The sequence below is a fragment of the Lepisma saccharinum genome, chromosome 10 (genome assembly GCF_977018435.1).
Source record: "Lepisma saccharinum chromosome 10, izLepSacc3.1, whole genome shotgun sequence".
Taxonomy (NCBI): domain Eukaryota; kingdom Metazoa; phylum Arthropoda; class Insecta; order Zygentoma; family Lepismatidae; genus Lepisma; species Lepisma saccharinum.
In genome coordinates, this window is record NC_139238.1 from 15,232,111 (window position 1) to 15,250,034 (window position 17,924).

The following is a 17,924-nucleotide window of genomic DNA, read 5'->3' on the forward strand; positions in this document are numbered from 1 at the left end:
GTTGAGGGATTTCTTCTTTATTCCATATTAAACAAATTAATTTATGAATTTGACATATTAATGAATTTCCACAATATTTAATTAACTCAGCTGGTATTAAATCAATGCCAGGTGCTTTGTTATTCTTTAGCCTTTTAATAGCATCTTTAACTTCAGTCAAGTTAGGTTCTGGAACTAAAGGTTCTGCTGTGTGTACTTCATTCACTTCTGATTTATCTCCTACATGGACATTTAACACACATACAAGAATGTAATTCTTGAGAAACAAAGAACTCCCTTTCCAAAGACACACCCAAATGTCAATCTTCCCCTTCCACGTAGTACACCCTGGATTGGATTTTGCAGAATAGTGAGGTTCTGTCATCTGGAGTAACAGCCAGTACAATCTATGGGGCTCGTGCTGCGTCGTCCCTGTGTGTTTGTGATTGCCCTTCATCCATTTCATCACTGTTCATCCTCATCATGATGATAGCCAAAAGTGACAGAAAAGCGAAGTAAAATAAACTCAATCGATCATTGTGATAACAAAAATTCTTGACCAGAAGTATAATTCCTTGACTTCTTGACCTACCTGTTGATTTCTATACTTTCTTGACTGGTAGGCATCTGCCACCAGTGAAGGATCTAGCAAATCACCTATGTGGATTAAAATTTCATGCAATGGTACATGTTCTGTCAAGTAAGAATGAGAAATTTCACGTTCAAAGCAAGGCACTAATGTGTGCAAACTGCACTATAGTGCTTTGTAAGTCTGTGTTTCAGTGATTATCACATGAACTTGAGCTACTAACAAGACATGAATACCCAATCAATTTACAATTGCACACAACATCACAATTAACCTTGAGATGTAAAAAGAGCAAAGTGGAATAACATCTCATTACAATTACAATTCCTCAACCATATAATACTGTTATAAAGTAGTTGGGGGTGAGCCAATACCAATAACGATGCAGTATGTTATCGGCAAAAAAAAGTAAAGTGCCATGAAGGCATATAGGGGGTATGGAGTTAGGGCCACACACTTTCTTGATCACAGCCAAAGGTTGGGGTGATGTGATCAGCACCATCCCCCAGAGTTTCCTCCAGGTACCCACTTCATACGATGCTGGGGTGGGTGCCGCAGCCGTTTGAACAGTGGAAAAATCCCAGTTCTAACTTGCCTGGGATCGCCCACAGGCCTCTTGCATGGTAGTCAGATGCCCTAATGACTGAGCTACCGTGGCTGTATTCATCGTAATTTATTTACACTTTTCCGAAATTTTTTTCTTTCACAGGGTCTGCAAAAATGCCACGCAATGATTTCGCGGAGTCTAATTCTTGGAATTATGCAAAATTCAAACTTTATTTCTTATTTTGGACAAATTTTGGTTTTTGTGAGTACATAACATGTATTACAATATTCTGATGTAATTCTTGAATATTTTAATGCATATAGTTAGAGAAGAATACTTCCACACTATTATTCATCAATATTTTAACAAGTTTTAATTAATAGAATTTTAAAGTATCGGTATCGGAGATAATCGGTAAAAGTATCAACATCGGTTCAAAGTGGTATCGGCTCAGCCCTAAAAATAATACACATGGGATTCAACAAAATAAATCTTTTATTCTCAAATTGTAACAATATAGTAAGGCCACTGTTATACACGATTCATTCTATGCAGTATTGCATAATTACATTATTGCACAGCTGGAACATAACAACATAATACTTTACAGTTATTTCATGTGTACTATTTTGATGTAAATGTTTAGGCACATGTGTACAAATACAGTGATGCCTGGCACAATAATGCCCCACGTAACAAACATGTGCATTTAGTGGAAAATGTCCCAAATTATGGACCACACGTGAATATTGTCATGATTAACCTTTCAGCAGGTGTGCTTTATTATTGGTTACAATTCATGTAAAAAAATGATTGTTGTAAACGCACTGAAAGAAAGATGGACCCTGAAGTAACTGTCAATGAGCAACTCTATACATATGTACATACTGTAGTGTATGTACTTTTTTGTAACTGTATTGTTATGAACTGTATTTTCTATAACTATAAATCAGTAAATTCCTAGCATTTCCAGCATTGTGGTGGTGTTTTTGATATTCCTTGCAATTTTTTTACGATGCTTCACAATCTCGGACCAGGTTTGGGAATGAATCAAAAATTATTCCTATAGTAACCTACAGGCAACAGTGCACGCAGCACACATAAATGATTTGTGTAACGAATGCTGTCCTGGAATGGATTATGTTCATTATGCGAGGCACCACTGTATACATTTTTGTAAAACATATCACAAAACCTTGATTCATAATGTCCATCAGAAAACTTGTAGATAATAGACAATAAAAATAAAGTGGGGAGTATATAAAATGGGCAAACAGTGATCACAAGTAAAATCTAATGACTTTAAAAGGACAAAAAATTCTGGCTAATATAAAGCAGTTATGACATAAATAGTCGATGTACGTTTTACTTCCATAGGTTAAATATCATTCAGGGCTTTAGAAATTGAACAGTGAATCCCAGAACTGTACTTGACATTGAAACATATCTGACAAGAGTACTGTCTATTATACTTCTAACAGACTGACAATTTATACAAGTATTCATACAAATATCACATCATTATCATCACCAAGAAATACAAACAACATTATATATGCCTTCAGTACAATTTCCTTATGATTATTAATTTTCAGATTGTCTTTTATTTTGCTTTATTGATGACTATTTTTGTTAACATACCTCTCAGCAGTATGCTATGCTTTATTCCGCAACTGTTCCTCCTTAATAAGTCTTGCTAGGCATGCAAAACCCTGAAAAATAAAATTAAAAGATGTAATTCATAATTGGGAAAAGAGAGACGCGGTAGTATATAAAAACGGAGAAACTAGTACTCACTTTTATCCGCGAAGCTGTTTTTTCTTCTTTTTCGATTAATTTCAGTGTCCACTGCCACCATCCTCGTTGGAACTTGCTGGTGGCCACTGAAATTAATCGAAAAAGAAGAAAAAACAGCTTCGTGGATAAAAGTGAGTACTAGTTTCTCCATATTTAAAAGATGTAACATTTTCCATGTATAAATTCACAATGTATAATGGACTGTTGTATTTTCCTGTTTCTTATTTTATATTGCTTTCTCCCAAAAATTACCATGAAGAAAGTTCATTTACATTATGAATAATATATTTGCAATTTTTATATCAGACTGTGGTAATATCATTATGGGTCAGTTTTTTATTATTTTAATTACTTTGTGTGTGATCATCCTTGGCATGTTATAAATCTTCTGGAAATCACATTGAATAATTGGTATGTAACAAGACCCTGTTAGGCATCTCAGAGACCGAGCATGTTGAGTCCTGGAAATCATAATTTTGTCCCGTATGAGCCCAAGGTTTGAATTTTGGCATGGACATTAGTGTACTTTCGCAAGTGCCCTTCATCGATTCCATCTAGTCATTGTTCGTTCTCAATGTCACAAGGCAGAAAAGCAATGTAAAGTTGGAAAAAAATATGAATGATGATTAGGTGACATTGAGGAAGGCACACTCTTAATGATACTCAGGTTATGACTTGAACCTGTAACCTCCGTAGCTAGATCATGCGTTGACTACTGATTGTGCTCACCCACTGAGACAACATGAATTTTAAGGGTTGCCACATGGTCAAAAAGTAAATAAGGAACAAAATCATATTCACAAGTTGAAAATAAGGGACAAAATCACAATCGCAAGTTGAAAATAAGAGAGAAAATCACCATCACAAGGTGAAAATAAGGGACAAAATCACAATTAGCAGTTGAAAAACAGGGACAAAATCACAATCACAAGTTAAAAATAAGGGTAAAAATCACAATCACGAGGTGAAAATAAGGGTCGAAATCACAATTAACAGTTGAAAATAAGGGACAAAATCACAATCACATGGTTAAAATAAGGGTCAAAATCACACTCACAAGGTGAAAATAAGGGTCAAAATCACAATCACAAGATGAAAATATGACAAAATCACAAGGTGAAAATAAGGGTTAAAATCATAATCACAAGTTGAAAATAAGGGTCAAAATCACAGCCACAAGTTGAAAATAAGGGTCAAAATCACAGTCACACAGTAAAAATAAGGGTCAAAATCACAATTAGCAGTTGAAAGTAAGGGACAAAATCACAATTAGCAGTTGAAAATAAGGGAAAAAAAATCACAATCACAAGTTGAAAATAAGGGTCAAAATCACAGTTACAAGGTGAAAATAAGGGTCAAAATCACAATTTGCAGTTGAAAGTAAGGGACAAAATCACAATTAGCAGTTGAAAATAAGGGAAAAATCCCAATCAGAAGGTGAAAATAAGGGAGAAAATCACAATTAGCAGTTTAAAATAAGGGACAAAATCACAAGTTTAAAATAAAGAGAAGCATGTATACATACTAAACATTTCTATTAACTTTTTCAACTTCACAACATAATTGAGCATTCTGCATTACATCACTGTGATGACCATGTGCTATTGCCATTTCTTTGTTGCAGTATTTGCAACCTGCTGTATATTTATTATCCCACTATCCTTAAACGACAGGTGAAAATTTTCTTCCTCCAACTACGACTTACGAAATATACACAGTTGTATCAGAAGACTATGTTTACCACTCACCTTGAAAAACATAGAACAGAACCATGCACCAGGCTCACTGGAAGAAAGCAGAAGGAGTGCATACCTGCTGAAAATTTTGTCTACTCTTTTCAGTACATCTATAGGTGTTTTGAAACATGTACTGTGTTCAGATTTTCAAATAGATATAAATAAAAATTGTTAATAAGGATGAATGAAATGTAATACTTATAGCCACCATTTTAAACTAAAAGCACTACAAAAAAAAAAAAAAAAGGTAAAGTGTTCCCCTGTGCATAGCACCACGCCATGAAGGCGTATAGGGGGTGTGGGGGTAACGCCCCACACTTTCTTGATCCTAAATATAATACTAAATAAGATATTTTCACTTGTAATTTTTCTTCTGAACTGTTTTCAGTAGGTCTATAGGTGTTTTGAAACATCTACTATGTTTAGATTTTCAAATAGATATAGAAACAAATTGTATATCAGGAGGAATGGAAACTTATATTTACAGCCAACATGTTGAGTTACATACACTGTATACAATATTACGTGTACACTATGTGGAAGAAAGTCATTCGACACACCGGTTTCAACTCTGAAACGAACTCCTCATGGAAAAGAGAGTACAGATGGGTATATATACGGCAGCACGAGGCTTCTCAGATCATTCACTGATAAAATGACGGAAAGGAAAGAGCTCAGCATGTTTGAAAGAGGGATCATAGTAGGCTGTTCCATAAGAGACATGAGTAGACGTAGCATACCTGATGCCCGACAGGTCCCTAAACAACCCCAGAACATTATGCCTTCGTCATCAAGAAGTGGAAGGAAAAGGGACACTGCAGCAATGCACCACGAAATTGAACGACCGGGACAGGAGAGTGCTGAAGAGGGAGATTCGGAAAAACAGGACCCATCCGATGCATTCGATTGCAGAATAGTTTCAAAGTGCGACCAATTTGACTGTTTCAACCAAGACACTTCACAAGGAGGCCCATGCGCTCGGTTATCATGGTCGAGCCGCTGCCCACAAACACCTGATAACAAAAAACAAGAAACGGCAGGGACTACGCTGGTGTAATGAGCGGAGAAACTGGATGGTGGAGCAATGGCAGAAGGTCCTATGGAGTGATGAATCACGCTTCACACTGTTTCAATCAGATGGGAGAGTGTGGGTATGGCAATTACCCAGAAAACATCTGTTACCCGAGTGTGTAGTGCCCACAGTGAAATATGGTGGTGGCGGCATAATGTTCTGGGGTTGTTTCAGCTAGCATGGCGTGAGTCCACTGGTACCGGTGTATGGCCAAATGACATCTGCGTCCTACCAAGATATTCTCAACAACTCCATGCTTCCCACATTGTGGCGTTTCCATGGAAACGAAGAATGTGTGTTACAGGACGATAATTTGACTTGTCATGTTTCCAGGGCTACGACGGAGTGGTATGGCAGAAAATAATGTCACCCGACTGGATTGGCCTGCTCAGAGCCCTGACCTCAACCCCATCGAACATCTATGGGACAAACTGGAGCTCCAACTGAGGTCGCTATCGCCTCGCCCTTCTACACTTCCAGGGTTGGTGACTACACTGCAGGAGGAACGGTGGAATATCCCACTCGGTGTACTACATGACCTTGTGGCCAGTTTACCATGCTGTCTAGCTGCTGTTATCGCTGCCAAAGGCGGACAACCTCCTATTGATTGCAAGAAAACTGATGGTATAGTGGAACCACAAACAAAACAACCTGCGCAGATCCGCGACTCCTGTACACCATATTCCCACGAGAAGGGGAGGGAGAGAGTGGACCATGCTTCCTTATGGCCCGAGGTGGAGGAAAGAAGGGAAAGCTGCGCGGGGACTTTTTGTCCCAAGGTTTTTTCCTTGTGGTCGATCTATATCCGCTGACATGTGGTGTCCAATGACTTTCTTCCACATAGTGTAATACTAAAGAGAATATTTCACAACTTGTATTTCTTCTACTGTACATGCACAGTTGAGTTTCAGTAGATTTCCAAGACACACACAGTAGAGTACAGTTGATAACAGTATATTATGTCTACTGAAAACAGTAGAAATTTCCAGCAGGGGTCACAAACAAGTGGGAAAGCAGATTTGGAATTAATATCTGTCCTACAATGCACTGGTGAAAGAAAAGTTAATGATCTAGATGTTCAGAAATATAGATACAGCCAAGGAAAATGTAATTTTGGAATACAGGATAATCAACGTGCAGGCCATGTTACTTAAATAAGGGACTGTCCCTTAAAATCGACTAAGCCTGACAAACCCTATGGATTCTAAAAGTAGCTCCCACTGTAACGGATGCCATAATGTTCAAATTGTATGCTACACAAAATAACTTTGCTTACTCGATCGATTTCTTCTTCATTGGCAGTGGAGAACGACGCTCTAACAAATTGACATGGCTTTTCAGGATCTATCATGAAACCATGGCCTGGCACACACATTATATTATTCTTGAGCCCCCTCTCCATTATCATGTCATACACATCCTTGACTCCATTTATTTTCATCCATAAAAACATGCCACCAGCGGGAACATTCCATTCTGCCAAACCTTGAAGGAAAAAAACAACAAAAAAACAACAACATATGTTTCACATCTAAAAGAAAATTAAATGACATCAAACACCTGTAAATTGCAGTTTCAAAGTTGTAGAAATGACACAACTATTAGAATCGTTATCACACAAGGACATATTTAGAGACTTATCAAGTAGGTTACTTAAATTATATAATCAAAATATACTTGTTTAACATCTGTTGTGTACACAAAGGCAAGGGTTAGATTGGGATCATATGGTTTTGAATAAGTACCCAATTTAGATTTTATGCTCAATGCTACTTATGCAAAAAATATTAATCAGGAACTTTACTTTTCATCAACTGGACATAAAATCATTTTCTGTTATTCAAGAAATATTTGATTTTTTACAATAAATTCATTGCCACAACAATTGTTATTATTATTTTTGTGATTTAACTACATGTAAGCTAGATAATAAATGTGTTCTATTATATATCTATTCTTATGCTGTCTTTTTGCCTATTCATGCAATAACAATATTAATTAATTTACCATTTAGCTATTAATTATATTAATTCCTTAATTACAAACCTTTATATTTATTATTTGTTATACAATTGGTTTGGACTCCTCCCGAATATATTTCTACATACATGCATGCTATCATTAAACACTGAAATTCTTTTCCTATTGGCCATGTTACCACATGCTGTCATAATCTGTAGTCAGCCTCTGTAGTAAAGGTTTGGTGTAGTGCTCTACAGAGCAAATATCCTAAATTTGAATCCTGGGTAAAGCATGGATGTCTATATTTACTACCTCACTTCCCAAGTAACCACAACCATTGGGCCAACGTCAGTTTTTGCATGGGAAAGGTTGGCTTTACGTTAGTTGGCAAATTGACGTTCGGCCAACGGTGGTTGCCAACATTTGCCCAACCATGGAAAAGTGAGTCAAAATCAGTTTTAAAAACAACTTTTTAATGCTAAGACAACTTTCAGGAGAATGCTGTAAATTCTAGTGTAAAATAAGTGACACGTAACAGTGTTTCTTTTTTAATATTTCAGTCACAGCACATACTGGAAATATAATATATTTTTAATGAAAGTAAAATATATTTTTAATTTGCAGTCACTCATCAGTCCTTTGTCAGTTGCCATGCATAAAAGATGTATTGGTAATTGCTTATTGTTTGTCTTTTTAGCTTTAGTAGAACAAGAACATTCTTACATGTTTATTGTGAAGGTGGTTAAACAATGTTAGGTGCAGACTGAATTCCATGAAAGGTGGAAAATTAAGTAAACACTAGAAAGTTTCTGTGCTATCTCTTGAAGGTATGGTACCTTGAAAACAATTATTCAGAAAGTGCTGTGTATTGTTTTTATTTTCATAAATAATTTGTACTATTGTTCACCTTTGGCCTCCCAATAAATTATGTATATATCAGAAGACAAACCTATGCATTATTTACTTTTCAGTATGTTGGGCTAACGTAAAACCATATGTTGGCCTAACATAAAACCATACGTTGGAACCAGAGCCAAAATTACCATTGCCCAATGGTATGTTTTTACGTTGGGCCAACCATTTTCAGTACAGTTGGCCCAACGTTGGGCCAACCACTTTTAGTTACTTCGGTTATTTCATTATTCCTCATAATCGTGGTTAACCTAGAGAAATAGAAAAGAAGCATACAATTAACAAACTAGAAAATATTTTTATTTTTACAACTAGAGTTGTACACTCCTGTTCAAATGAAATGACTAAACATTTTTAATCTTCAGAGTTTGAAATCATTTCACAAGTATCTTCTCAAGGGTTGAACCTTTGTCGTGAAAGTTCCATGATCGAGTCTAATTTTGTAGAAATGTTTACAGTACAGTTTTTCCGCAAGATTATATTTGCCTTGTAATCATGGGGTCTTGGGTTCGATAACTGGTTGTGACACACAGTGTCTCTGATACCACTTTAAACTTTAGATCCAGTCACAATTTTGTCGATCTGTGCATAAAAGTGGATCTAAAACAAAACTCAAAGCTAGACTGTATTCAGTTATTACCATGGACATCCGGAAGGGGGGCAAGGGAGGACCATGCCCCCCCCCCTGGAAAATGAATGTCCACCTAAAAATTATATATTTCGCACACAATTTCAGACTGAAATAGTGTTTTTAGAAGAGCCATCACTATTAAGGGGGAACATGTGCCTCCTTTGTCCCCCCTTGAAAAAAAAAGTACCTTGCTTGCCCATGGGAAAAACTTGTCGACAGTGCCTCTGAGCCTCAGGTTTACCCAGCCTCTAATGAATGAGTACCTGAGAGGTAAATATGGACCTCGTGAATGTGTGAATCCTCTACTTCCACACCACCGATGACATTGATATGGTTGCAACATGCGGGAGAATGCTGTACCATTTTTACCCATGCATATATTTTTTCATTACTGTGTAAGAACATAATGATTTTTTTTCTTTTAATATTCTGACAGTATATAGAAAGTAAGTAGATTTGAATATTGCCAATGCTGAAACTTATCACCGCTGTTCCGCTAATATGGCAACATTTTAAAACTTGCAGTTACATGCATACCTTTTAAGTGTTTTTCTGCTAGTTTCACCATTATGTCCCTCTTTCCTGCATAAAAGTCCTGAACATGCTTAAAGTGATCCATTAGCTTGTCGACTCCCCAGTGTTCAAATATTTGATTCACCAAAGCCTAAGAGACAGAAAGAAATAATTCTGAGTAAAGTGCACAGCTTTGTTTAATTATTGGGTTAACCCATTACCAAATTTAATCCCATCGGAAAGGTCAAGAAACTACAATTTATATTTAAAGTTTGATAAGATTTTCAATCTAAACTGTCTTCTTCTTGACCGTATCAACAGTAAAGTAAAAAGTAAAAGTAAAGAAAGTACTCCCCCGTGTAAGGATGTATTTAGGGGGATCCAAGGGGTCTGGACCCCCCGAAAGATTTACTAAGTACTAAAATTAAACAATGAAAATAGTGAAATAATAATATTACTAAAGTCAAATATTAAAAATATACTTCTTTGAATGACAGTACCAAAGAAGATTTATGCAAGATTTATTACTACTTATAATAATATGCATAAAATATTGCCAGGAACTTTACCTCTTGTCAACTAGATCTAACATCCTTCTTAGATATTCAATAAATATTCAATTAGTTATCTATTCGACATTAATTTTCTTGCCAGGGCAGTATTTTTTACAAATTTTGCCGACCGTAACTGTACGTCAGCTAGATAATGAATACGTGCTGTTATATCACTATTCTAATACAGTCTTGTTACCTATTCATGTAATAAAAATATTATATTAATTAATTTGAATATTTTAATTTATTATTATTTTGAGACACTTGGTTCGGACCCACCCTCCCCAAAATATATTTCTAGATACGTGCCTGCTCCCGTGTTTTGCACCATGACATGGTGGGGAGTGGATTTAGGGCCCCACACTTTCTTGATCATGGTCGAAAGTGGGGGTGATGCGACCAGCACCATTCTCCTGGCCTTTACCCCCCAGTTTCCTCCAGGTACCTACTTTATATGATGCTGGGTGGGTGCCCGAGCCACTTGGAACAGGTGGAAAAAATCCCGGTTCCCTCCCACCAGGGATCGAACCTGGGTCTCTCAACATGGTGACCAGATGCCCTAACGACTGAGCTACCACGGCTCTCTATCGACTGTGTTGTAAATTTTGGTCAACGGCACTGTTTTGTAGTTTGTACTGACATGTAGAACTATACACTTGAATCACACTGAAATAATATCACTATCACTGGTATGTTTTTGTCATTGTAAGAATTCGGTAAAATTCATTTAGATTACAATACTGCTGCATCTTAGGAACTTTTGTAGGAAATTAAAATTTGGCAGTCAATTCACTCAGTAGGCTCCAACAATGTAACATTACTGTCTGTTTCTTTAAAATTTTGGTTAAATTTATGTTACTGTTTGCTTATTTTCTTATTTGGGAATACTTCTGCAGTTTTTCCCATATCAATGTACTGTATATAAACTTACATGTGTCTTCTTTACCTTGTGTACAATTATATTATTATTTATTTTGTAAAAAATCCAAAACTACATATAAATGTGTGATGAAGGAAGCATCCAAAATGTGTTTAAATGTTTGGAATAAAAGTAAACTGGAACAGTGTGTATGAATACAATGACTAAACTACTAAATTACAGTATATGCAATGCATATAAATTATAATAAAACATACCTGAATCATATTTATGTTACGTCATTCACACGAATCAAAACAGCAAGTGTGACCATCGAAATAACATTTCTTAAAAAGACAATACCTATTAAAAACCAGACAAAATTGGAATGAGACTATTTTTATTCATAATTATCTCCTGCATCCCGATGTTTTGCTTTGAATATGCATTATACTGCAACTGGAAAATATCCACAATTTGCTACATGGCCATTAAATGAAGATTATATGAGGGTCGTTCAATAAATAAGTTTCCTTGTGCCATAAAATTTGTTACAAAAATAATTGAGTAACACTATGCACATGGTTGACAAACTCTGTCGCCTTCAAGGAACGATAGGCATTTCTCCCGCAGATGTGAAGGTGCATGCGCAGAGGGGGAGGAAACAACGGAACATCGTGAAACGCCAGGCTCACGCCACTAGAGAGGAGGGCAGCATGGCAGGTGCACGTGTATTGGACAGTTGGTGTCAGGAAGAAGTGGGTGCCGTAATTAGGTACAAATGGGCAAATGGCTTGACATTCACAGGAAGCTGGTTGCTGTGTACGGTGACACTGTAATGTCTGTGCAGATGGTCAGAAGGTGGTGCAACATGTTCACCGAAGGCAGACTAGGGATTTTTGATTAAGTTTGATCCGGTCATCCTTCAACTGTCTCCACTGATGAGAACATCGTGAAAGTGAACTGATCCGGGCGAACACAAGAATCAAGGTTCGTGAGGTGGCGAACACGTTGAACATTTCCCTTGGGACCGTCTACAACATCATCCATGAGGACTTGCGAAATAGGAGTGTTGCAAGGCTTGAACCTGGACTTCTTTTGCACAGGGCTTCGATAAGCTGGTGCAGCGTTGGGACAAATGCCTCAATGTACAAGGCGATTATGTTGAAAAGTAGTACAGGTATGTAGTTATCTAGACATGTAGAGTTTTCATGTATATATTACCAAACAAAAATATTACAACATATTGAAACTTAATTTTTGAATGACCCTCGTAATTACCTAGATAAGAAACAGCGTATCTCATTACCTGTGAAAAGGATGACGCATGTAATATTGACGCTTGAACATGCAGTTCCAAATTCTGGATGATAGGTTTTGGTCCCGTAACAAATCCCAAACGAAGTCCTGAGCTGAGTACTTTGGAAAAGGAGTCAAACCGAATGACTCGACCCTCAGTGTCTAATGAGAGGAAGCTTTGTGGGTTTTCCTGAAATGAAATTAGTCACACATGTATGTACAGCTATATGGCAACTTAGCATAAACATAATTTTCTAATAAGCGATTACAATGATTTGAATTTTTATTTTCTTCCGTAGACCCTTGTTTAAAAGGGCCATGGAAAACGTCAAGATACGAAATAGTATTTAGTTATTGCATCATTACACCAAACTAAAAACAGAAAAATACATCATTCCATTACATTACAAATCTTACCCATGTTGGTTCATGCGGGAAATTATTAAAAATCTAATAGCAAAATCACGTCACCACAAAAAATGGAAACAATGAAACATCACAAAATTAAGTATAAAACTTTAAGAACGAAATTAAAATGGGAGATCAGTAAAGCTTACCAAAATTATCTTGAAATTTCAGAAATTAATCTTGCTCACGATACTATTCAGTTTTGGTCTCTCATTAAAAATCAAACAAAAAATCCACCTGTGCAGCCAACTAGGTATAATGATAAAACCATTGACGATAATGAAAGTATCCAAGATCTCTCTGCAAAGTATTTTGAATCCGTATACTCCAAAGAAACATCATCCTACAAAAATCCACATCTGAATGTAAACATGAACTCAATTCCTAGTATCTTAAATATCACTGAAATATCACTAAATGAAATTGAGCAAGCAATCAAAAAACTTAAATCTAAAAAAATCTGCCGGTCCTGACTCAACCCCCCTTATGTAATTAAAGGATGTTCGAAAATTCTTAAGTACCCTCTTCACACCCTTTTCAACTTGGCTATTATTACTTCGAGATTTACATCAATGTGGAAAACATTTGAAATCTGGCCGATTCCCAAAGCCGCTGACAAGGCAGACATATGTAACGACAGGCCTATTGCAAAATTATCAGTACCAGCAAAACTCTTTGAGCAGATAATATACAAACATATATATGTCCATATTAAACCCATTCCTTCCCCCAATCAGTTTGCATCCTTTTCCCATAGGAGTGGGGAAAGATGGGGCGAAGTCCAGATTTTTATTCTTTTTTCATGGAAATTTGGGGGGCACGGCCCACCCCACCCAGTCTTTTTCACTTTGGCGTTCTGAATTGTACACAGTTGCATGCCCTGGTGTCTTAGCTTCAAAACAAAACTTACCCGAAGCAAATTGGTCCAATAGTCTACGAGTTATAACGTTTTTCCGAAATAAGTGTAAACGTTTAAAAATCGCGAGGAAAAGCCTTGGCGAATCAGGGGTTACATTCCGCAAACCCGCCCGGTGGCGTAAAGGTTAATACAGAAATTAGCCAACAATAGCCTTTATCCTCCACTTAAAACCCTTTTCTCTTCCTACCTGCAGAACTGCCGACAATGTGTCATGTATCAAGGCTGCAGATCAACTGAATACATGGCCAGTTCAGGAGTCCCACAGGGGTCAAACCTTGGTTCCTTGATATACTTAATTCTTATAAATGATTTGCCAGAGCTACTCACGAAATCTGAAACATTCATCTTTGCTGACAATGTTAAAATATATAAAAATATTGTAAATGCTGGTGACTGTACAGTGTTACAAGAAGAGCTGGGTAACTTGCTTGAGTGGTGTGAAATTAATAAAGTCAGCCTGAACTTAAAGAAATGTAAACACGTATCATTCACCCACAACAGACACCTTATTCAACATTCAGTCACTATTTTTAATATGTTAGTACAAAGTGAGAATCGTTACCGACCTAGGGGTCACTTTTGACCACAAGTTAACATTCCAACTACACATTGCCTGCATTCTAAGTGAAGCTCACAGAAATTGGGGATTTATAATGAGAATGGGTAAATAATTTAGAAAAAAGGAAACATTTATATTGCTGTATTATACGCTCATCAGATCTAAACTCTTAATATGCATCTCTTGTTTGGAACCCGCAATTCAAGAAACATATCAAAACAATTAGAGAAACTTCAAAATAAATTCCTCAGATATCTACTATTTGCACTTGGTGGTACATATCCGAAACTCATTCCTAGCAACTTATTACGCGAAATCTTTAATATTTCATCACTCGACGAAAGGAGGCAAATAAGTCAATTAACTTTCCTCTCCAAACTTATTAGATAATAGATTCTTCTCATCTGCTGTCAAATTTAAATTTTTACGTACCAAACAGTATGTTAAGGCCAAGAACTGACCTGTTTCAAATCCCGTTGGAAGAACCAAAATGACCGAAGCTGAACCCATGAGGAGAATGTGCAAGTTATTTAATTAAGTTTCTAAGACTAATTTTTTGTACGAGGGTCACTATTTATATTTGAGCCTTGGCAACACTGATTGAAGTTAGGCGCGATTTGACGTTTGCACGGAATCTTCTGGCATTATTGACCATAACGTACTTCAAATGTTTTGTCAATAGCTTCATTTGTGTTTTTTATGTTGCCTTGGAGATTGCGCGACAACAATAAAATGGAATTAACTTGTGAACATTTTCGTGCGATGATTTTTTACGATTTTCGACGTGGATTATCAAGACAAGAGTGCATCGATCAACTTACTTCCACATTTGGCGATGAAGCCCCATCCTTTGCCACTGCGAAACGCTGCTATAACGAATTTAATCGTGGCCTCCATTCGCTCACCGACGAGATTCGCGAAGGTCATCCAAAATCAGTTGTTGTTCAAGAAAACATTGATGCTGTGCAAAACCTAATACTGCAAGACTGTCATGTGACATACTGTCAGATTGAGGCAACCATAGGCATTCGTTCCACCAGCATGTATAAAATATTACATGATCATTTAGCTGTGAGAAAGGTATGTTCTCCTTGGATCCCACACAATTTGACAAAAACTCAAAAAGATGCTCGCGTCAATTGGTGCAAACAAATGCTCAATAAATACAATCGTGGTGCTTCAAAAGACGTATATAAGATTGTAACAGGTGACGAAATCATGGATATATGCATATAAGCTGGAACGTAAACAGCAGTCGACTGTATGGGTGTTTCAAGATGAACCCAATCCAACAAAAATTGTTCGCGCTCGAAGCACATCGAAACAAATGGTCGCCTGTTTTGTCAGGAAAACTGGTAATGTGGCAACGGTGCCTTTAGAGGAACGTAGAACGGTCAACTCTGAATGGTACACAACAATTTGTTTGCCAGAGGTCTTCGGTCAAATACGGAAAACAAACAAACGCCATCGGATCATTCCTCATCAAGACAATGCCAGCTGTCACACATCTCGTCTAACAACAGACTTTATGAACAGTCAAAAAATCGAATTGATGGGTCATTCGCGTACAGTCCTGATTTGGCACCCAATGACTTCTTCTTGTTCCCGAATGTCAAGAATAAATTGCGTGGACAACGATTTTCATCGGCGGAAGATGCCGTTGATGCGTTCAAAAACCATATTATGGAGGTGTCTCAAGAAGATTGGAAAAACTGCTTTGACAAATGGTTCGAACAAATGCAAAAGTGTATTGACCATAAAGGAGAATACTTCGAAAAACAATAAAGCAGTTTTCAATGCCAAATTCCTGTTTTTTCATTGTTAGGCTCAAAATATAAATAGTGACCCTCGTATGTTTTGTTTTGTTCATAGAATTTTTGTTTTCATTCAGCTTGTAGGGTTATATACAACAGTTCAGTGTCATTTTTATTGTATTGCCTCTGTGTTTCCTTTGTCTCTATAATCTAATAATTAAATTCTTTTCACGATTGTTATTAAATGTATAATGTATATCATTCATATTTCTGATTGATTTTCTTAGTTATGTTCTTGTTTATGTCATGGTGTCATCCCATATTGGAACACTGTAAACTCTGCGTATGGAGACTGTTGCCCACAAGCTTTGCCTCACTGCTGGATGGGATTCCTGGGCCGCTTCAGTGGACCTGCTTTTAAACCTTTTAATTTTTTTAATATGGGCTTTTTAGGAACACAGGAACTTTTACCTTATCAGAAACAAGGGTTTTTATAAGTGATTTTTACCCTAGCCTTCAAAATATATCCCTATATAATACGTTTTACGTGACACCATGACTGGTGTCTAGATATTCGTGTGAACCTGAAGAAGGAGGAAGTATTGACCTCCGAAACGTAGTTTGGATAAATTTATACTCACTCACGTAAGTTCTGAATTTTTGATACTATTTAGGTATTTACTCTTTTATATTTGATAGTGAGTAATACACACTTCATCATTATGTAATTAAATAAATAAATAAATTACAATATAAAAATAAACACATTGGCATTGCATTATTAAACAAAGAATGGAAAAAAATATTATTCAGTACATTGGCATTGCATCACTAAAATAAGAATAAAAATTAAAAAAGAAAAAAGTTTATTCTAGTTATTATGTTTGTAGTTCCACTATCATGAGATTTACTTGTAAAATGTATAAGGATTGAGCATGTTTCTATGAATTCTGCGAGACTAGAGAGCTCTTCCTGTCAAATATTTTTTTTCTTCTTGTGTATTTGGTTATTTTTAGTCATACTTGTAGTATTTATAATAAACGTTATTGGTTTATAGATTATAGGAAGTATATTGTCATTATTTGTAAACTTCAAATGAAGGGGGAGGGGCATGCATTGAAGTAAGATCGGTACTTTAAAATGCACACGGAACGTCTGAAGGAACCCATACTATGGTTGGAGTATTGAGTGTGTTTTATGTGAGCAGCGGAATTGTGCCAAGAACTCGTCCATGTTAAATTTTCACACATTCAATGCAAACGTATTTACTAAGCTACGGTTGTGAATGAAGGAAACTCAATCGGCCATTGAGACGTTTCCAAACGTACCATGATGTCTATATCGGCATTGAAGCCAACCATGACGAGGTGAGAACGACGAGGTTTTTGAAAGGGGTGCTTCGCTGTTCCTGCAAGGTCAAAATGGTCTGCATTCCTGTTGCCGAGAGCAGAGGCTTGGTAGCGGAAACTTGTATACCTAGAGACTTCAACTCCCTGCCCATTCGACCTGGCAACAATGCAGAACACTTCTATTACATTTCAGGAATGTGCTGACAAGTGTGGTGAATAGTAGTATTTTGAACAGGCGTCATTAAATTCAATGTAAAAGTGAGATTGGGTACATGGGATTCCCAAAAGCTACGTCCGCCTCACCGTTGTCTAGTAAAAGGTACTAACTTTTCACTATATCCCAGTCAATGTACAATTCAGTAAACAAACATAACTACATAAGTGTTTTTTTGGCATAGATAGCAGATAAATTACGTGAACTATAAAGTGACATATAATCGTGTCACTAGTAATTAATTTTCTGTGTACGCAACTAAAGTTACCAA

The 17,924-nt window shown here is 36.6% G+C and overlaps 1 protein-coding gene across 4 annotated transcripts in view; it reads right to left on the minus strand.

Annotated features, from left to right (window-relative positions):
• Positions 1–260: 260 nt before the first annotated feature.
• Positions 261–17,924, minus strand: part of LOC145993787 (kynurenine/alpha-aminoadipate aminotransferase, mitochondrial-like) — a 96,449-nt gene continuing 78,785 nt past the window's right edge. For 3 of the 4 annotated variants that reach the window (XM_083129587.1, XM_083129588.1, XM_083129589.1), the window contains exons 7-10: positions 12,461–12,640; positions 9,763–9,889; positions 6,997–7,205; positions 1,593–2,827 (exon numbers count right to left, since the gene is read on the minus strand). In XM_083129587.1, the coding sequence (XP_082985713.1) occupies positions 2,771–2,827; positions 6,997–7,205; positions 9,763–9,889; positions 12,461–12,640 (573 nt within the window). In that variant the 3' untranslated portion in view covers positions 1,593–2,770. Of the gene's footprint in view, positions 473–1,592; positions 2,828–6,996; positions 7,206–9,762; positions 9,890–12,460; positions 12,641–17,924 lie in introns of those variants that run through there. The other variant, XM_083129590.1, reaches the window with a different exon arrangement.